Source organism: Apiospora aurea, assembly GCF_038362705.1.
Source record: "Apiospora aurea strain CBS 24483 chromosome Unknown utg000005l_segment0_segment0, whole genome shotgun sequence".
Classification (NCBI taxonomy): Eukaryota; Fungi; Ascomycota; class Sordariomycetes; order Amphisphaeriales; family Apiosporaceae; genus Apiospora; species Apiospora aurea.
This window is the reverse complement of record NW_027117392.1, coordinates 5,709,054-5,730,500: the sequence shown is the minus strand read 5'-3', so window position 1 is coordinate 5,730,500 and position 21,447 is coordinate 5,709,054. Positions and strand designations below refer to the sequence as shown.

The 21,447-nt window shown below is 53.9% G+C and overlaps 4 protein-coding genes across 4 annotated transcripts; 2 read left to right on the top strand and 2 right to left on the bottom strand.

Annotated features, from left to right (window-relative positions):
- Positions 1 to 289: 289 nt before the first annotated feature.
- On the bottom strand, positions 290 to 2,150 carry PG986_008288 (uncharacterized protein; the record flags this gene model as incomplete). Its single annotated transcript, XM_066844510.1, has 3 exons — positions 290 to 1,798; positions 1,854 to 1,925; positions 2,004 to 2,150. 3 exons carry the CDS (start codon positions 2,148 to 2,150, stop codon positions 290 to 292), a joined length of 1,728 nt encoding a protein of 575 aa, XP_066700622.1.
- Positions 2,151 to 7,294: 5,144 nt separating this feature from the next.
- On the bottom strand, positions 7,295 to 10,316 carry PG986_008287 (uncharacterized protein; the record flags this gene model as incomplete). Its single annotated transcript, XM_066844509.1, has 4 exons — positions 7,295 to 7,571; positions 7,649 to 8,031; positions 8,094 to 9,111; positions 9,231 to 10,316. The coding sequence occupies 4 exons, from the start codon at positions 10,314 to 10,316 to the stop codon at positions 7,524 to 7,526; spliced, it is 2,535 nt and encodes an 844-aa protein (XP_066700621.1). The 3' UTR covers positions 7,295 to 7,523.
- A 9,008-nt stretch (positions 10,317 to 19,324) lies between these two features.
- PG986_008286 (uncharacterized protein) lies at positions 19,325 to 20,242 on the top strand (the record flags this gene model as incomplete). The annotated part of the gene is made up of 1 exon (XM_066844508.1): positions 19,325 to 20,242. The coding sequence occupies one exon, from the start codon at positions 19,325 to 19,327 to the stop codon at positions 20,240 to 20,242; it is 918 nt and encodes a 305-aa protein (XP_066700620.1).
- Positions 20,243 to 20,535: 293 nt separating this feature from the next.
- PG986_008285 (uncharacterized protein) lies at positions 20,536 to 21,312 on the top strand (the record flags this gene model as incomplete). Its single annotated transcript, XM_066844507.1, has 1 exon — positions 20,536 to 21,312. The coding sequence occupies one exon, from the start codon at positions 20,536 to 20,538 to the stop codon at positions 21,310 to 21,312; it is 777 nt and encodes a 258-aa protein (XP_066700619.1).
- Between the last annotated feature and the right edge of the window lie 135 nt (positions 21,313 to 21,447).

The following is a 21,447-nucleotide window of genomic DNA, read 5'->3' as shown; positions in this document are numbered from 1 at the left end:
CGCGCGATGGATCTCCTGTATGTAGGTAGGTAGGTGCATTATGGAATATGGAAATCAGGCGGAATGTACTTGTAAAAGGGGGTGGGTGGTGTTTGGTATGATTATGAGACTGCACAAAAGCTACTAAACACATTCCGTTGCTTACCATTGTGTGAAGCGGTTGCAGAATCATCTTGATCGTGGCACTTTACTTGTTTCTTCTATTGATTGATATCTATAAAAATTTACAGCACGGTGTTTCTCAGCCATACCGTTATATAATATACATGTTTCTATATATGATTCCCCATCAGCCGCAAACGAGCTCCTCGCTCGTGAGCCTAGGAGCCTTCTCGTCCATGGTAGGCTCCTTGATAGCCTCCTTCCCGTCGGGCTTGGGCAGCTCCTCCTCGGCGACCTTGCCGCTGTCGAGCGGCGCGGCGGCGGCGTTCTGCGCCTTCTGCTGCTGCTGTCTCGCCTCTTCCTCCATCTTCTTCTTGTCCTTCTTGCTCAGGCTCAGGGCGCCCTTCGCGAGCGCCTCTTTCGGCAACGGCCGCACGATGGGCTGGACGACCCACCAGGGCCGTTTGCACTGTTTCACCGTCGCTACGGAGCTCTCGGGGTCGTAGTCGGGATCTTCTGTTTCTTGCGCTTGGGCAGTCTCAGCTTCTGCCTTCTTCTCCTCGGTTTTCTTGTCGCCGTTTGCGGCCGAGGGCGGCGCTTTTACAGCCGCCATATCCGCCTCGAAACTCTGGCCGTCCGTCTTCTCGTACTCAATCAGGCCATCAGCGACCCGGCGCTCCACCTTGTCCAGGACATCCTCGAACGCCGCCATGTCGCCGGGCCGGACCCTGGCCAGGGCGTCGCGGATATCGGTGTGCTTCGACACAAAGTGCCGCAGCAGATGGAACAGATGCGGTCGCATCGCCAGCAGGTTGGGGTCGGTGCACGACTTGGGCTTGCCGCCGCCGCCGCCGCCGCCGCCCTCCTTCTTCCGCTTCTTCCTCGCCGGGCCTTCCTCCTCGGCATCGTCGCCCCCTTCCGCGGCGTTGTCGTTCTTTTGGAACCAGGCCTGTACATCATCACCGTTTACGAACAGCTCCCGCCGTGACGGAGGCTCTTGCTGTAGCACGTGCTTGTGGATGATGTTCATATACCGCCGGAACACCGCATCGACCCTATACCCGCCGCGGCCGTCCTTGCCCCTCCAGTACTCGCGCCCCTCCTGGCCGACGGGCGGCGCCGCGCCAAAGATGGCCGGATCGCTCAGGTTGCCCTCGGCGCTCATGACGGCGTCGGCCCCCGTGGCCTCGAGGCACTTCTCCACGTCGCCGGGCTGCAGGATGTTGCCGTTGGCGAAGATGACGGTGTCCTTCGGCAGGTTCTCGCGCAGGTACCGGATGAACGACCAGTCGGCGACGCCCGTCAGGTGGCCCTTCTGCTCCCTCCTGCGGCCGTGGACCGTGATGATGCTCGCGCCCGCGTTGAGCACATTCTGGGCGTAGGCCAGAGTCTGTTCTTTCGTCTCGAGGACACGGATCTTGGCGGTCACGGGGATCGATAGGTTGTTATGGAGGTTGTTGATGAGCCGGAAGATCAGGTCCTGGTCCTCCTGCAGGAAGGCGCCGTAGTGGCCCTTGCGGGCGATGCCCTGCGGACAGCCGAGGTTCAGGTCAATGGCGTCGCAGTAGGGCACGGCGTGTCGAGCGGCCGCGAGGAGGTGCTTGGGGTCGTTGGCGCAGAACTGCACGAACAGGGGGCGGTCGAAGGCCGGGTTGCCGTCGAGGTGCAGGGCCGGGTCTTCGGCGGAGACGGTGGACTGGAAGTGCGATTCGCGGTACTTGGGTGTTTCTTCGAACAGGCGGGCGTGGAACATGGGGGGTGTAGGCGAGGAGTTTGGCGTTGTCGGCGGGGGTCATGAAGGAACGGGTGAGCATGCGCCAGGCCTGTGAAGAGCATTGTCGCATCGTTAGCATCGCTGGATCCTATATCAGGGTTGCGCTGGAGAAGGACAGTGTACATACGAATTCGGACTGATCGACCATGGGGGCCACGACGAACTTGGGACTGCCTATGCTCTCGTAAAAGGCCCTGCCATGGAGCTTGGGCTTGGTCGCAGTCGCAGTCGCTGCGACGGCAGGGTGGGCGGCGGCATTAGCATTGGAGGCCATGCTGGCGAAGCCTCTGACAAGCAATCTCCAGTTTGGGGCGGCCCCGCGAACACAGAGCTTTCGAACGACCTCCAGATTGGCTGTTGTTGGCTCTTGCTCCTCGTGTCGTTGGACGGGCGCGGAGGTGAGGTTGTCCCCGTTGTCGTTGCGTAATCGCGATTCTTTCTTGTCTTCTTTTGGATTCGTCCAACTTTTTTTTCTTGGGGACGAACCGTCGGCGCTTGATTTGGCAGGGGGTGGGATGGATTGGTGGGGGGGTCATCCCGCTGTGGAGTCCATCTTGATCCCCCATACTGACCTGTCGAGAAGAGCGCACCTTCTGTTATATGTACATATATGCAATTGGGGCCATCGATTGCATCGCAGTGCTTGCTGGAAGTTGCGAATGCACGCTGGTTTGCTGGTTGTACCAATACCAAAAGAAGAAAGAGCCTCCTGGACAGCTTCTTGGCGAACCATGGCCGTGTATTTGATAGTCGCATAGCGCCATACATGCTCTTTCCCTTGTAAACCAAACCAAACCAAATGGCCCTCCCTTGCCTTACATGTAGAGATGATTGTCGTTGGGCTTCTATTCTCCGATCTCGCCATTTACAGGCGACGTCTATTATACCAGCACTACGTACAGAGAAGCCAGGCCGGTTTTGTGCGCGTTAAGTATGTCGTTTCTCACCGTGGCTCCCGCTACGCTGCCAAGTGTGCCCCTAGATTTACAAGGCAATCGAGACAGGATTCTCGCATCCACCAGGATCGCCAAAGCCAAGGGTGCCACTGTACGGAATGGCCCCGAGGTATGTATTAGTTAGCAACTTGTCTTCTTGGAAGGCAGTACAGTAGTAACCTCGGTGTTCCGCAGCTCGAAATCCCCGGTCACGGTTGCCTGGATCACCATCCAGAGGGAGATGCCTTCGCACACTCCTGGGTAGTCTTGGCCGAAATTATCAGCGATGACGTATGCAGAGGCATCCTAAGTTCCACGGCTGAATTTACCTCAGCTGAATGGGAAACCCCTCGAGCAAGGTCACGAGTAACATACTAACTGGTACTTCCAGTCTTTGGCAATGTAAGTTACCAATCTCTTCCCCGGTCCGTCCGATCAACAATAAAAGTACGGGGTGCTAATGTCAGTCTAGATCTTGCCCGAACATCGTCACCGGGCGACCTACGATAGGTTACTGGCATGGAAGCGCTGGTCCCGAACACACCAGAAACTATTGTTGGCCTCTTACTGGCCACATGTTATGTTACACGGACAGTCGATTCTTCCGAGAAGACGAGTTCGCGGGCTGAAAGGCTCGCGGAGAAGTCAGGGGCGAAGAACTTGTCAGTTCCTATAGACGAAATAGTTCAAGCCAGCCTGCCTATCGTCCAAAAAGCTCTACACTTTACCCCAAGATACGCAGTCGAGGGCGGTACACGCTCTGAAAATCTTGCGCTTCAAGCAGGTCGTTCTCGTTTGCCACCGTCCTCAACGTAAGAATGCGCGGCGCTGATTGGCTGTGCCCGCTAGTGGACTACCGCATTCGGCATATGCGCTAGAACCCTAAAAGGGGGCCACTTACAGCAATAACAGCTTACTTTCAACCGACACCTTCTGCGCCTTGACAAGACATGCAAACGAGTATCATTGTGAGTCCGTTCGGTCAGTTAGCAGGCCCGAAGCATCCCGTGAGAGGAAAGGCTGAGGTCTCCGGGCGGCTACGGTGCGATCCTAGGATTGAACTTGGGTACCACGTCGACGTAAGCCGTGTTAGCACAGATGATTGGCGACACGATTGCTCTCTGATGTGGGCGCATTATTGGGTTTGTCGTCTTACACTTCGGTCTCTTGTATTGTTGCAAAAGAAGGTCGTCCTGTACACTCTACTTCATCAGGCGAGTGTAGCTCCCGACGTAGCAGAGTTGTATCTCACGGCTTCTGACGCCCTGTACTTGCATGAACATGTAGTGCGGTTGACATTGACAGTCACGAGACCATCACTCTAATCTACAAGCATACGCCATCGCCTGATGGATAGTCAGCTGTTGAGCAGGGAGAATACGGGATGGAGAAACACCCCGGGGTTGTGTTCAATGCGTGGCTCGTAAAGGCATCTTGGCACGTACGATGCCGGCTCAGGGGCAGCACGCATTGTCGTTGGAGGACCTGTCATTGTCAGGCGGACAGCCTCCTACTTTGCACCTCATCCTGTCCCTATTTTTTGAGGTATCTGCTACCATCGTGGCCCTTGGGGCCTACCCTTCGCTGAAAGCCGGGACGAGTTTGCCATCATGTAGTTTTGTCGCGGTTACGGAGACAGCGCCTAGCGGATCTGTCGTTGCTTTCCGTGCCATCACGACCATCTTTTGGCTCTGACGCAGGGCTGACTTTTGTTGCCATTCGCAAAAGAACAGTTTCTCGCCACTGCCAAGTCCAGTTCAAATAAACAGGTAGAAAGGATTAGGGCTAGTACTGTCCGAGGTATTTCGACTGGCCAGTAATCATATCCAGTGACCACCACATTCACGCTTCTCCGTCCTAAATCTAGTCGTCGCAGCGTCAGTTGCAGAAGAAATGCATTTCGCTTATAGTATAATTTTATGCAGAAGAACAGTCTCTTTCACCATCTACACCGTACGAGAACTGAAACCCGTTGCTTGACCCGAGGAGTCTTGGGGGGACCCCGATTCTCCCCCCGTTCCTGGCCAACGTGCGGACCGTCCCTGCATTTTTCCATCGTGACGAATACGGTATCTAGCATCCTTGGGACCCCTTTGCCAGAGTAAAGACGACCAGCGCAAACGCATGCCCTGTCTCCACGACCCATTACATAAACACAAATCCCGGCGAAGGTGGCGCGTGACGTGGGCCATCCTGGCCCATGGCCTTGGGACGTGGTTGTGTCATCGCCCGAGAAGACCGCAGCGGGATGATTCGCTCTCGCGCGGAGATGGCTTACATGTACGGCAGCAACCGCCGGCGACAGGTCTCCTCCTTGCTCCAAGCGCTTCGAGGCATTCCCGTGGGGCCTCTCGTATCGCTTCGACCGAGTCGGGGAGCCACGTCGTCGTCACACCATCGGGCCTCGGCCCCACTGCGCTTCTCCAGGCCCCGCGCCCCCGGGATGACGCGTCGTCCTGGACTGGAGCTGCCGAAAGCTACGGGGCAGGGCGGTGTGTGTGTCTTCTTCTGCTGCTGCTGCTGCTGCTGCTATTACTGGAATGAATGCCCTTGCTGTTGGTTGGGCAAGGCTACCTGCTCCATTGCGGAAAAGTGATGCGCATGCGCGCCCTCGGAGAATACGAAAGATCGACAATGCGATTGGGTGGCCCCAAAGCTCGAAAAGCCCGGCTCCTCAGGGAAAATAGCGAGATCCGAGTACATACTTGCCTTCCAGGATGCGATGCTCTCGCGCCTCCTGTTGACTTGACCGTCGCTAAATTGACGACGACTCAAGTCCGTGCTCGTTCGTGATGGGGCTGCCAGGCTGCGGCTGCTGCACGCCAGGCTCACATATGATGATCATGGATGTGATCTCACAGGTTCATGTCTGAATACAGGTAATGCATAATAATATAGTACATACGTACACACGTAGCGCATTAAACATGACACTATCCCTTATGTAAGCGAATGCTGCTGTTCAGTCCGTTTCCCAAAGAAGGGCATGTACGATACGTGTAGTACGTCTACCTACCTATTATTATGGCATCCAACTGAACTCCTCCCGTCCATTCCATTCCATTCGACAGGTTAAACAAACCAATAAGTACCTACGCACTAGATCCTTCGCGCTGGTCCCCTCTGTAGATAGTAGCCCCCGATCGAGGACCGGTGTCACACACCCAATGGGGTAGCTGGTTTTCCCTTCTCTTTCCCATCTCCCTCCCTCCCTTGCCTCGTATCTGGGTTGCTGGGTAGAACCCACACAACTCACTCGCGCCCAGCCCTCTCGTCCCCTCGTCCCCTCGTCCCCTCGTCCCCTCGTCTCCTCGTCCCCCCCTCTCTCTCTCCCTCCCCACGCACTCTACTTTAGCCGCAGCATTTAGCTCAGGTCAGTCAAAAAGATTATGCAGTCTTGTCCCAAACCAAAGGGTCGTATCGAAACAAGCTCTCTCCCCTCCCCGCTTGCCTGCCTACTGCAAGAGGGAGGAGCCCTCCCCCTTCCACCCCCTCTCTCCTCATAAGTTTTCGGATGTTACAGTGGCAGTTAGTTAACCAGACAGAAAGTACCCAAAACAGAAACACAGCGAGCGTTGTAGAAGCCATTTGCGGAAAGACCCTCTCTCCATAATGTTTGTTTGCTCTCGGTGTGGGGGAGTCCCCATGAAGGTAGAGTAGCAGTAGGAGCAGTATAGTCGCCCAAATCTTGGAAACGTCGTCGCAAAACCTTGGCAATCCCTGTCCCCGGGAAACTATAAGACCCTGATTATATAAGGGTGCCGAAATTGGTGATCCCAGCCCTGGCTTATGCGCTGTCGTTCCCAGGGCACGCTAGGCCCTGCCCAACCTACAAAGAAACCGGTTGCTATTTCCTTCTTCGTTCTCTTGCTGCGACGATCGATGGCTGCAGCCGACAATACAACTGTAGATCTGCTAATGCGGAGAACTCGACATGTCTGGGAATAACCGCGGTAGCCCTGGTAAATTTAGATACAAGTACACAATACTACGTAAACACCAAAATCGTCCCAGACCCAAGTCCCAGTCTGTAAATTACGGGGCCAGATAAGGTCAGTCCTCCCGCCGGGAACGCGTTAGTTCCGGTACACCGCTGCTGTCGGGCCAGGACAGGGCTGGTATAGCGAGAAGCACATGTCTCGGATCGATTCATGGTCATTGCATCGCGTTGCTCCAGTCTGCTACCAATCTGGCTTCGTTCTTGCAACCGCAGCTGCGACGCAACCTACCGCCATAGGGGCGTCTGTAACCCGCCCACGACCTGCACAAAGGGAATTCTCAGATGAGGTATGTGGTGCACCAATTGAGCCCGAAATATATTTTGCTGCTGAAATCTCTAATAGCACCCGCTAGCCGTGAATCTGGTCGTGCAACCGCCACGTCAATGAGAGCTCTGCTATCCGTCCAAGTGAATGCTCCTCCGACATTACTATGATACTGCCGTAGCTGCCTGGAATGCTGTAGACATTGGCTCTTTTTCTTTCTCTGCTCTTCTCAAGTCCAAAAAGGCATGGCTGAAATCATCCCATCACAAAAATTCGAAAGAAAGAACGCCGTGACACCTTACTATGCTGACCTAGTACAACGCCTTTTGAGGTGTAAGAGTCTGTCGAAATACAGGATCTGCAGGTCGTCTGTCCGACCACTGAATCGAGAAATGAAGAAACGGCTTGCTTGTCGAGCGAAATCACCATTTGAGATGCTTGTCGTTATTAAAAGAAGTGCGTGTAAATCTTGGAGGTCTCGTGAACTTCCATCTCCTGCAATCTCATAGTCAGCAGCTGCCGCATAGTCAAAACAGTGTGGGGATAGAAGAAGAAAAAAAACTTGAACATACCATCTTGAAGGTGTTGAGCTCTTCTTTGATTTGCTGGGCCAGCATGGGCGTCAGGCGATTGCAAGTTGCAATTTCTCCCCTTCTATCGTATTCTTGACTCGGCCAGGTGTCGTAAAACACGATCCGTGGGCTGAACGTGGCGTTCCGCTTGCTCATTCCGCCCGAGGGTGTCCCGGGGGCGCTCTTAGTGTCTTGTCGCAGGCGCAGGGCAGACATGAAGTAATCCTCGCCGCCGATAGCGACAGTCGAGTTGGCGCGTTTCTGCTCGTCATTTGGTGTGCTCGGAGCACTGGAGTTCGGAGAGTCGCTAATATGAGGGATCATTGGGAGTTCGAAGTTGGGGCCCTTGGATTCCTGGGCTGGACTTGGGGAGTTACTCCGAGCTAGTAGAATGTTAGTCATACGTGTCAAGGAAAATAACAGATATCAGTGCGGAATGGCATACTCTTGAGGATGCCCTTTCGAATAGTTGCCAGAACCTCGGCCCGTTCTTTGTCGCCTCCAACAACGCTCTTCCTCGCCGTGGAATTATCCGTACCAGAACTCCCGAGACGATCTGATTTGAGACTGTCGGAATGCGTCACGTCGAGGTGAGTGGCGTCAATCGAGTTCCTCTCCAGGCGCGGGAATCCAGTGACGCCAGCTGTTTGGTCAAGATCGCCGTTGGAGTTGATATTGACTCTTTCGCGTTCAGCTTCAACGGTAATCATAGAGACAGCCGCCTGGCTTGCTTCGGACGGTGCCAGTTCGCTGGTTGGTGATCCAATCATGGATTTAGGGCGGAAAAGACCGACCAGAGAACGACCTCCCTTCTTCATGCCCTTACCCATCTTGCGTAGCATAATCGAAGCGGAGGATGCAGTGGATGAGATCGAGAGGTTGTCGGTTGAACCTGCAAAGATTTTGGTGCCCGCATAGATGCTGTTTCCGAGACCGCTTGCCTCCTGCTTCTGTGCAATGCGTGCCTGCTCCTCCTCGAACGCATCATCGGTTGTAGGTTCCTTGCGCAATTTACCGGCTTCGGACTGTCCAGGAATCTGTTTGCTATTGTCGAAGTCCCCTCCTGCGCTGGCAGCTCTCAACTCGGCAGCACTTCCAAAAGAAAAGGCTCTCCGAAGACGCGATGTTTTACTCTTCGACCTCCCCTTTTCGTTGATAGCGGCTAGCTGCCTGGCGGCAGCACTGGGAGGCCCATTTGAAGAGCCGGGAGCCTTGGCAGGCACTGATGCGTTGGCAGCCGCCGCGGAAGCATCATCCGCAGTTGATCCAGTGGCCATGTTGACCGGCTTTGATAGCGGTGATGGATTGAGAACGCGTTTACCCACATCAGATGAAGATCCGCGAGGAGGTATGTTCACAGACTTGGCTTGGTCAAAGCTGTTAGGCTTCTCATCGGTGCTGGTGATCGTCGAGGCGGGGCTGGAAGTTGTGGGGGCAGATGCATTCGAGTTTTGATTGGTAGACTGTTGTAGGGGGTTTCCCATGTCAGTAAGAGTCGGCAGAACAGCGAGCCAAGACGCGGGGGTTGGCCGTCTAATTGGACAATGCCTCGGGTTTGGGGTTCAAATCAGAAGTCACTCACCGATGAGGGTCGAGAATTACTGCTCCGGCTCGACACTAGACTCTCCGAACTGTTATTCCTAGCATGGGATGAGGGTTTCTCAATAGTTGGCACAGTAAGATTGCGGACAATGGTCTTTTGTTGCTGCAGCTGCTGGCTCTTTTCAGCTTGCTTTCGGAGAGCAGCCTCATCTGCCCGCTTCTGCTGTTGTTTGAACTCCTGCGGAGTCATCGGACTGGGATAATCGGTAGCATCAAATGAAGCCATGCTCCGTCGTCGGAATCTCTTCGTCTCTTCTTCGGCTGTGTGGCGGTGAACCTGCATATCATCGGCTGCCACACCGGTCATTAATGACCCGTACGCACTTTGTGGGCGGCTAGCAGTGGTTCTGGGGACTGCTGCCTGTTGCCCACTGGTGGCGGCACGAGGATTGTACAGGTGTACAACGGTCGCCATACCCGACCCCGAGGGCACGGCGGAGCCTTGGATTTGCTGCGGTTGAACCACGGGAGTGGACTCCGTATGTCGCGGGGTGGGCCGTCTATATCTTTCAGGCGAGGCTTTGGCGGCTGCAACTTGTGCAAAAGTTGGACCTCCTGTCATATAAGTCGACTGAGTTCGAGCCCCCGACGGAGAAGTGCGGTTCATCTGAGGTAATGACATGTCATCCCTTGATACGGGTTTACTCGTCACCACAGGAGCACTCGCACTGCTAGACAAGTTGTTCATGGCTGTGTTTGTTTGGTAACGAGCTCGCGGGTCCAGTGTCTGGATCGTCGGTGCATTTGGTGATGATGTTGTCCGACTGTACGCCTGTCGCTGGCCGCCGTTGTTGGCCAGATTGGGCGTTGCTGAGAACGCATACGGCTGGACCGGCCCGGAGCTGCCTCGATAATTCGACTGTCCCCCAACAACTCCCGCCATACCATGATAGTTATTCCTCTGTGCCTGTGACGTGTTCGCCCCGTACTGCTGCCCCGATTGAGATTGTGAGTGGGAGTGAGAATGAGTGTGTGCCGGCATGATTCCCGATGATGAACTGGGTCTGGTTTGAAGCACTGTAACTGTTCCGGTTTGTTGAGGATACGTCTGGACCATAGCAGCCATGATCAAGCGTCCAAACACAGGTGTTCAACGGTACGGCAGATAGTGTGTCGTCTGAAGGAATGATATTGAGTCAAAGGAATGGATGGCCACGGCTGACTTTTGAGAAACTCGAAACGAGGGTGTATCCGAGTCGAAATGCTCAGATGACCTGTTGGCAACCAACAATCAGTAAAGAAGTTCGAAGCAATCGAGAGTAGGACGAAGCAGCTGTTTCCCCTCCGGTATTCAAGGTTGTGTGCAAAGGAACAGTTCGACGAGTACCGATGCTCCGACAATGCTCTTGGCCCACCCACAGGGTTTGACTTGTTGTACACACCTCTTCGGAAACTCGTAGTATTATTGCCACGGGTGATTAAATCCCGTTGATTGCGTGAGGCTGGGCCCGTAGCAAAGGGAGAGCGGTGATAATGGGCGGGCGGGTGCCTCGGTCGGGTGGGAATTGAACTGGACGCCTGCGACCTGAGAAGGGTAGGAAACGAGTGATGCCTCCAACGAAGTGGTCCACTGCTACCGTAGACGACTTGATTTGTCCGATGTCGAGTCTTCCTCACGACGGTCGGTCTCTGGTGGGATTACACAACAACGAGGCGTGTTTGGAGAAAAAGGTCGGGTTCGGGTGATTCAAGCGCCACGAGAGGGCACAAGTAATCGGTGAAAGGACGAGTGCTAGAAGGAGGACATGAGGCCGCAGAATTGACCGGAAGCTTTCAGCCAACCCAAAAGAGAAGATTTGACCAAAAAGAAGAGGAGGCCAGTTATGTGTTTTTTGAATTTTGTTTCGAAGGTTCAGCAGAAATAATTGCCGGGCCTTGGGTATTCCCGTCTACGAGTAGAATCTGAGACACGACAGCGAAGAATCCGGTTGAGAAGGGACAAGGAAAAGGGATGGGCGGCGGCAGAAGGGTCCTGTACAGGGGGGTAAAATAAAAAGGAGCCCGTCGGAACAAACCACGCTCTAGCAAGAAAGGAAGGACTAGCTAGAATGAGGCACTGGCGAGAGGATCGAGGACGATGTTGTGCAGTGAGATATGTACTAGGGAATTGGGGGGTGAGGTTCAGAACGAACGAGAAAGGTGTCGAATAGGTAAAAGGAAAGAGGAAACGAATACTGCAGCGGTGCAAATGCGTGATGGTATTCAAGAGGTGTGGAAAGGGAGAGAGGCAGGTGGGTTTGGAGGTTTCGGTTGCAAGAGTGAGATCGCTGGGTTGCAGAGTGGACACGCGGTCCCAGGTGCTAACCCGAACAGAACAGGCCAGAATTGGATGGGATGGGATGAATCGACTGGTGAAAATGAATGAATGAATTGAACGAATGCACCTCCTGCAGCAGCAGCAGCAGCCTGTCCCCTGGTCTGGGAACCGGGTCGCCTGGTAGCAGCTACCTGCCTACAGTACAGTACCAGGCCTGGCTGCAAGTCCAGTCTCGAGCGATTCCCACGGAATACCGTCCGCGGCGTACTGTGCTGGGCGCTGGACGGGACGCAGCAGCCACGAGCGTGCTGCTGCATAAAATACAAGACAGGACATCCCATCCCCCCAGTGCGATGGGTGCATTTATTACTCTCTGCGCACGGAGTACGTACAACGCGGCGAGCGCAAGTAGCGCTTGAAGTCGAAGTGGGTTCATTTGAGGGTTCATTTGCAGTGCATACTGTACTGGAGGTGTTGTTGTTGTTGTTGACATGTGGGCTCGTGTTAGCACCCCTGCTAAGTTAGCTCTGCACGTAACAGTGGATGCCAATGCACTTCCATGCTGTTTGGGGGCACGACCGGTGCATTGCCAATAGACGCTTGTCCTTGGGCAGATAGGCGTGTGTAGATGCAGCAGCGGCGGCATGTACCTACATCCTCCGTCCTGTCCCGTTCTCTCCGTACCTATGCAAAGAGGCATGTACGTATGTACATTGGAAAGTATGTATGTAGGGCCAGCAGCAGTTGGAACAGCAATCTTGATCGTATGTAGGTACCGGCGCCCATTTGACGTCTGTGTCTGACTTGCACTAATCAAACCACTGCATCCCATTGCGCGCTCCTGCGCTCATCAGTGCAGAAGACAGGCTCACATGCGTGTCTGTCTTTCAGGAGATCCCTTGCGCGGATTGGTCGAGCTGCATAAAGCAAGACAGTGGCAAGCAGCAGAGAAGGACTCTCAAACTTGGGGTCGATAGAGTGCATAGTACATGGCAAACCAGCGTGTAGCATTCAATGGGCGGGTTAGATTGTGCGCCTACTAATATACATCATCACGCGTAGAGTGTTGCCCAGGTGCCACGAACGGCTAGACCCTCCCAATGCGACTGAGTTCGGGATGGCAATCTTCAGATGCCATTGGCCCAGAGAGTCTGGACGGTGGCGTCGACAGGCATTCAGTAATATCGCGCTAACAGCAAGCATGGGATGGAGATGGGATGGGGACGGAGACGCGGGCATGCTTGACGAAATATTCTTCGTTTGCATTAGAAGAAATGGAGATACCCATCCAACCTACATACTGTCGTCCCCATACAGCCTCAGAATCACTGTACCTGGAATCTGGACTGTACTGTGCAGATAGCATTGGTGGAGTTCGGGCACTCACGCTAACCAAATCCAGCACCACAAAGATATGCGATCCGACTGACTTATTATGATGGAATCGCTGGCCAAACCCTCGAGTAGTTTTTAAATATAACGGCTACGGTCAATATATCAACAATACACTCCAAATAGGTACATGTAGTTGTTGTGGCCGTCATTATGTCAAATAACAGTTGGTAGGCTGGCTGCGATACTGTAGTGGTGGTTTAGGTAGTCCGGAGTCATGTTGACATCCCTACGGCAAAGTACTCAGGTGTTGTGCAAAAGCGGTGGGTCGTGTCTTTTTCCGCTTTGCTTGTTATTTCCGTGTCAGGGGCGACAGTGCAATCATCCACTTGACAATGTGCATTGATACGCCGTGATTGATCAAATGATTTGACTGGCTCCCCCAGAACCCCCAACCAGCAGAAGGCGGACAGTAACACACATCACTGCGTATCTGTGTGTTTCTTCGCGCAGCAGGCTTGAATATCTATCATCCATCGGCTTGTGTCGGTCTGTTTGCTTGCGCGCTCGCTTGCTTGAGTAAGTGATGGGAGTCAAGGTTGGGAAGTATTGACATGCAGATTGATTAATTTCCTTTTATACCGATTATGCAACGGCAGCTGCTTTGCCTACAAACTTTGAACGGGTGTATCAGCCAAAGCAAAGTGCAATGCAAACAGATCCATTTCTGTCCGTCGGATTTGACTTTGTTGTGGCGAGACGCGGTCCCCCCTGCATTCTCCGTTATGCATGTGTCTATCGGCTGTCACTTAGGTAAGCAGGCTGCCTAGCGCCTGCGTAGGGTGTTAGGGTGTCAGGCAGGGGCGATAGAGTAAAAATAAAAATACGTCAATGATCAATGAGATTGGTCAGTCAGCTAAGTAGGGTGTTAACCTAGGTGTTCAGACGTGTGAGTGTGTGAGTGTGTTGGGTGTCTACATGTAAGTAGGCGGCGTCAGGTCCTGGGCTAGACGGGCTGCAATGTATGTAGGTAGGGTAGCGGAAAATTGATAATTGATCGAGGGGCCCCTTTTATTTAGACAGATATCTCCCACCCATCCGGGGGGCCGCGCAAGCCCTCCGTCTCCGTGACGTTTGCATGGTTGTATTTACACCAGCTCCCCTCCCCGGTATCTCTCCATCATTCTGCCGAAAGTCGGGTGATGGATGATTTGGCTGCCCTCATGCGTCATTTGGGAAAAAGAAACGTGAAAAAGTATGGGAACAGTGTCTCGCGCGGGAGCCGGATCAGAAGTGGCCTTGACAAGGCTCGGGAGACTAAACCAGATCTGAGCACCAACACCAACAAGCAGTACGTTCGCATGTCACTCGAGAAGAAGCATTGTATATGTATACAGAAACCCCGATTCAATACTCGAAGAAGCTGTACAAGTGTAATAGCAATTTGCTAACACCCTGGCGAGATTTTAGATAAGGCTGGATGGTCTGGTTAGTCCGGTATCTTGTCCATCAACGAATATCCTGACTGAGCGGATGCCCATCGAGGTTTTCTAGAAGCAAATCTTGGCTCCGGCTTTGCCTGCCCGCCTTCGCCCATCACCTATCTGACCACCCAACTGTCACTGTCACTGCAGCGTCCCTTGTCTAGCCTCACCTTACTAAGGCAGCTCTACTGCCCTTTTAGGCATTCAGGTAGTAGAAAACCCACTGTGGGATGCTCCAGGGACGGGCTTTATTACTCCAACAGAACGGACAGGCCCTTTTGACATCGGTACGTACAGTACCAGTACGTACGGGGGCCACTGGGACTGGACTCGGGTATAATGTATTTTTATTACTGCACATAACATGCGGCCGGGCCTGCAGGTTGGACGTACATACACACGAAGATCAATTGTATTTAGCTGCTTAACCTTAAGTGTATCCTCGGTGTGTTTCAACTCCGGACATGATCACCCTTGTCGCTGGGCTGGCATAATCCAGCAGTTTTTCTTGCTTCTCGCTTCTCGCCCCTCGCTTCTCGCTACAGCGCAGACGGTGCGGGACATGTGGCCTCGCTGTTTTGTGATGTGTCGGCAGAGACAGATTGAGATTGCAATCAAATATAAAAAGCAGTCATCGCAGACCCCATTCGGCCTATCAAAACTGGCTGGCCGTCCACTGTTGTCTCCGACGCAAGGTGTCTGATGCAACTTCCTGCAGGTCTTGATGGATTGCAGCAGCACCGACTGGCCCAAATGCACCAAATGCAATGAGGCACCACCACCACTACCAAGGCGATTCGACGAGACAGCGAATGGGCCAAATCTACCAACAACCCCTGGCCCTAGTCGCCCTAGGCAGGTAGTCGGATCACTGCACAAATAAGCCGCACCATGCTTAATTCGCTGAACGTACTGATTGAGTTGAGATCACGCCCATGGTTCCTGAAAGGATTCACCACATTTATCATTTCCTAAGATTGCTCAGTATCTGACAAGTGTCCGACGATTCTTCTTATTTCATGTTATGATTTCGGATAGCTTTCTTGCCGCTTGAGAACAACTATCTCGGGGACGCTTCAGGTGTGTTGAGACGTGCATACGTACAATATGGTAAAGTACCTACCAGTGTACATAATGTAGCAGCAGGTCGTTGACACACTTGGCGCGGGCGGGTTGCTGCACTAGCACAACGTTGTCTGGGTTTTCGAGACCTACCTACTGCTACGTGCGCGAGGGAAAGCTGATTGAACACTGTGAAGCAAAGACAATGCCAGCCTGAATCACGAATCGGTTCATGTGTTGCGTGTATGCATATTACCTACCACCAATAGCGTGCGCCCTCGCCATCTTTCTGGCCAGCCATGGCTCACGCGCTGCCAGCCCTTTTCTGGACAACGGGCGAGAGTGGTGAGCATCCATCAGGGCATGTAAGAAGTTAGCGCTTGGATACGAAACAGACGGAGGATGCACTGCCCCCCAACGTCCTGTCCCGAATCTCGGGTCCTCACAATTCATCATCCAACCTATCTTCCCCACGAAGTAACCCAGCACTGCTGGCCCAGGGACGCCCCCTATTCTCAATTTAGCTGCGGGCTTTACAGGGGGAGGCCGGGGGGCGGCTTGGACGCTCCACATGCAAATTGCATCAGTCGATTAGGGGTTCAGATCTGCATACTAGACTGCGGGCTGACCTCGTCAAATTCATCAACATGCAGCGAAAAGCAAAAAGGTGCATGGTCGGTCGGCGAGGGTGGCAGTGGTATTATTCACGCCCATTGGATTACTAAGTTGGAGATGTTGCGGTCTGGTTGTTGCTGGACAGGCACAGGCGCAAATACTGAACAGTGCTGCTGCAATCCCAAGATCGTGAATGGGAGTTCGATTCGATTGATGTTTTGCCTCTCCACCGGCCGATCCATTGCGCGAGTTTAGGGATCAGCCTCCTTGAATCGTGGATCGTTCGCGGATCTTGGACACTCTCCGTTTTGGAGTTCTGATGGCTGATGCGTGGTGTGTTGGTTACGCGTATCCAGCCACTCGGTGGTTATTAAACCGCAAGCCAAGTCACATTGCATCTGCACTTCAAAACAACTACTCGTTTCCGTCAAATACCAATAGGCCCTTTTCTGTTGATGCCGACCTGCCTTCTGACACAGCGGGCAAGTAGCTTTTTCATGCCATTCAATGCCCGTTCCCCGTCTGATCGCAGTCTGTTGTCACACCGCCTTCCTGCGCATCTCGGCCTATCCTAACGGGTTTACCGGCCTCTTTCTCTCCATTGACGGTGTTGATCTCTTGACTGCAGTAAGGCAGGACTCTTCCGACCAAGCCCATGCTGTATAAGCAGAATGGTTTAACAGCATCACTAGCAGTCGATGATTGGACTAATTGGTATGGTCGTCTCAGTATACAGACCAAGCGTTTGCTGGAGCAACTGCACTATAGCTAGCCAGTAATCTATAGCATCCCCTTTTAACGTCAAGGCGATATTAGATTGGTTCAGCCAAGATCTCATTCGAGGAACCTTTCAGTTTCGGACTTTAACTTGTTATCAAAACTGCCAACATGATGTTGAGCCCAGCTAACGCACTAGCACACAACCTGGCTGCTAATATAAGGCGTCAGGGAAAATCCAGCCGATACGTCGAGGTTTCAGGGTGTTGCTCAAGAGACGGATGAGCTATAGTGAATTATTCCCATTTACGTAAGTGACTCGACAGCCGCGCAAAGGATAAAGCAATTTCACCTACTATAAGTAGTATGCAAAGATAGAAGACTGCAATTACGTACACTCTTCCAGCCTCACCACTTCGACGGTTGTGCATGCGGAGGGGTCACTATACCTACCATGGATTTACTGGTGGATTGCAGATGGTATTCACCGACACTCTGGAGAAATGCATGTTCAGTCACGCCACCACCACATAGAAAACAGGGCCAGATCAAGTCGCCCGCTGCGCTGATAATACCACAATCTGTCGATTCCATGACTCGGCCCCGTTCTGCCATTTGTCTGATGATGGTGTAGTGCACTATCACATTCTGCATATGTACAACCGCGGCCTTCGCCTAGTGACCTAGAACGTACGCTTCGCTGTGCGTGTATTGCCGGGAGTTGTGCTTTACCCCAGCAGGGCTTGGCCCAGTCCAATACTCACGACATACATATACACTTTTGCTCGAGAGCTAGAGCCTCGGCGGGCTGGGCCCGGCAGCCGCAAATGCAACAGGCCATCCCGCGAGAAGACCGCCCAAGGAGCTAGTTGTGTTTCAGATATTGTCTAGTTATAGTAACGCAAACACGCGCGGCAGTTCAAACATGGCTAGATACGCAGTTGATTCCGGTGGCTTGATCAGGCCCGCGTGGCTCCATTTGATCAGCGAGATGGAAGACTCTAGTTCGACCAGGTCGGCACTAGAAAGGCTAAACAGCGAGAAAGGTAACCAGCCATGTTTACCCTGCTGCCAGACCGCATCCTCTCCCCCCTCTTCATGTGGCCCCTCCTGATACGTCCGGTTCGGTAATATGGTTGCCCAGGACGGTCGATCTGACGGCTTTGTGTGTTATTCTTATCTCGCCATTGGCTAGTTTCCCCTTGACCCAGGCGCTATATAACGATTCTTATGGCGCCGTGGCTTTCATGCCCGGCCGTCGTTTCCAAGGTGATAGCCTTGCTAGTCCTAGTAATACTCTGAGGTCCCTGAAGCAACCATGGCACAAGTTGCGGCGTGTCGAGAGCAGAGTTTCCAGCCGCAGGCCATCCCATCGTCATCTCGATTTAGCATGCACCGGATGGACCAACCCCAAAAGGCAAAATAAGGTGGTGGATGACGTATGGTCTGTACTCGGCCAAGAGGATTCAGCTGAAAGCTCGCCCGAGTCATGGGATGCTGCAGAGTTCGAAGCCGACCGCTATACTAGATCAACTCAACTCAGACGGGCAAACGAATGCGTCGCGGTGACTCCAGTCCGCCCGTCCGCCAGTCGGGGGCTTTCTTCGGGATCCCCACTCGGCAAGGTTGCACGGCTAAGATCCCAAGACTCCGGTACCCGAGTGGTGGGGCCTGCCGATCTCTCCTCTAACCTTCCAGTACCACCACCACCACTACCACCACTGCCAGGCTGCTACCTGTAGTACTGCTGCTTGGAGCTACCGCTAGACAGCCTAGACAGCCTAGACAGCCGCTTGACTGACACCCGACAACGTTCATCCTTACCTTTCAGCTTCCTGCAGTCGAATCGACAGAAAGAAAAGCCTCATATCGAGTTACGATCAGAACACGGCCATCTTCGATTGCTATTACCTCATAGCCAAGTCCACAAGCTGACACTAACTAAGGAAGCTGGAGGGTGGGCTGAACGACGACGACGACGACGACGACCCGATCGATGGTTTTTGGGGCGCTAAGCTTGCTTCTCAACCTACTGTAGACCGACTCCCGTCGCCCTGCCTCGCATGCCTCGCAGCAACTGCTGCTTTGCTACCCAACAGTTGCTTGGCTGCAGCTTGATAGCTGGACCGGTATTACATTACGTACGCCCAACACTTCCCTCGTTACACGGATGCCGGGTGCGCTTTGCAACAGCTGCGCGTATGCACATGCGACACATCTCTGGCCCAAGTCAAGCTCGATGCAATCGAACCAGACACAAGCACCTACATACATACGCATGGCACAGACTCGCAAACGGACTAATAACAAGGAGGAACAGCATCTGGCCTGTGCCGAAACCCCAGGAACTTACGTACCTACAGTTAAGCAAGATTGAATCCAAGCCCTTGCAGACCGATCCCAGGAGCCCCGTCCCGTCACACTTGCAGGACAGACCAAAACAGAACAAAAAAAAAGCAAACGAACTAGAGGAAAGAACGAAAGAAAGAACGAGAAATCCACTTAAACCTCAAGCCGCGGGCTCCATAACGTTCGCGCGCCCCTGGTCTAGACCCCGTATACGGACGCGGCGCGCGGGGGGCAAGCAAGCAAGCCAAGTAAGTGGTCATGGTCGGCGTGCCCCGAAGTACCGCCTGTGCCCTATGTCTCAGCCGACGCGTGAAATGTGACGAGATCCGCCCCAGTTGCTCCAATTGCGTCAAGTACGGGGCGGACTGCCCAGGCTACGCCCGCGGCGTCAAGTTTGTGGCCGGCAAGCACGTTGTCAAGTCGCGTGCCAGGCGTGGCACTGTTGCCTTTGCTGTTTCCTCTCGCACCTCTAACACTACTACCACGGACACTACACCATCTACGTCTACTTCTTCTTCCTCTTCTCCCTCGACTACTTCGTTTTCCCCTTCCAGGTCGGATGGCACAAGGCGACCGCCGTCCAGGCAAGTTCCCGATGCCGTGTCACCAACTAGGTCGAGGGGCATCCTGCCGCCAAGACATGCTCCCGTCCGTGAAGACGATGCCGGTGAAGTTTTGGAAGAGGGGCAGGAAGTTGGCAGCGAGCAGATAGGCGGTCAGGCGCGGCCGCAGCAGCGCTATCTGACGTCGCACGAGAAGCTCCAGTCGGCATTAGCGCATGTGAACGCCGTGTCGGTGATGACTCCTCGAGATAATAGAGCCCAGTTCATAGGCATGTTGATGAAGAGCCTCGAGGAGTCGCAGCCCGAGAGCGAGATGGTTGTGCTGGGGACCTGGTTTCAGCAGACCACCGCCCATCTCGGGCAGAAGCCGTCGCTCGATCGAGCCAGCTGCGCGTTTGCATTGCAGTTGCTGGGAAGAAATCACCATGACGAGGGCCTGCTGGCACAGTCTCGCACCCTGTACGGCCAGTCGCTGGGGATGCTGCAACAGGCGCTGAACCATCCAACCGAATGGAAGACACCGGAAACTTTGAATTCCGCCATGATACTCTGCCATTTCGAAGTAAGGGGCTGCAATCGTATGCTGGCCCAATCAAACCAAATATGTTTCTAATGCGACCTATAGTTATTTGCGGGTACGGCCACGACGAGTAGCTGGAGTACGTGGATGAAGCATGCACTGGGTGTCGGGCGGCTGATACAGCTTCGTGGCCCGGCCTCCTTCAACACTGAGTGGGAGCGGGCCGTTCTTCTGTCGTTCAGGCCCATAATGGTAGGTCGTAAACGCTTTCACCGTTATCTATAGACAAAGCCGCAGAGCAGGGAGTTGATAGAAGCTACTAGATCATGAACGACCTCTTTAGTGGGCAAGACTGCTTCCTTGCCCATCCCCAATGGCAGTCTGTAATGAGGCACCATGGTCACAACCCGTCGGATACAACGACCGTAGGCAGCGCGATCTACAAGGATCATGTCGACCTGGTGGATGAATACATGCTACTCCTGGCCAGGATCCCCTCCGCTGTCAAAAGCCTGTATCTGCTACGAGCCGCGAACCAGGGTGCCGCCGCGGCCGCCAAGAAGGCCGCCACTCTGGGCGAGGCCGAAGTCGCTCGCATCTGGCACTCGATGAGGTATATCCGCGAAGCGTTTGAGGCATGGTACCAGCGTATCTTGCCCACCAACCCCACGCCCGCCGAAGTCCCTACGCAGGACCCGGCCTCGATCTATACGACGGTACTGCGCTACGAGAGCCCCTGGAAGGGCGCGCTGCATATGGGCTACTGGGCTTCCCTGTGCATTGTGTATGCGACCCTGATGGAGTGCCACCAATTTTCGCCGCTCGATGACGAAGATGATGGAAGTGGAAACGGTGGTGGTGGTGGTCATGGCGTGGGCGCTGCAGCCTTCGAGCCCCTGGCCGATCGCATCCTCAGATCGGTCGAGACTGTTGGCGAGGGCATGATGGGTCCCTACCGCTGCGGCTACTCGATTCGCATCGCGTATGAGGTTGTTGACGAGCGCACTCAGGCTTGGATCCGCATGTGGGTCGCGCGCTTCGAGAAACGGTACGCGGCCACGGCGGTCGAGAGCTACCCGTCGCCTCGCGAGGTGTTCCTGCCTCCCGCCTCGGCAGCCAGAGGAGGTGGAGAGGGAGGGGATAGTGGTCTGATGGGTGGCTGATGTGCCGTACAGTGTTTCATACTCAGGCTCAATACTATATTCTTACCCGAAGCAGCGGCTTGAAGCCAGCGACGAAAGCCTTTCGTGGAATAATGCATTGACGATATTTCACTGGATGGGTTTCCGCCGCCCCTG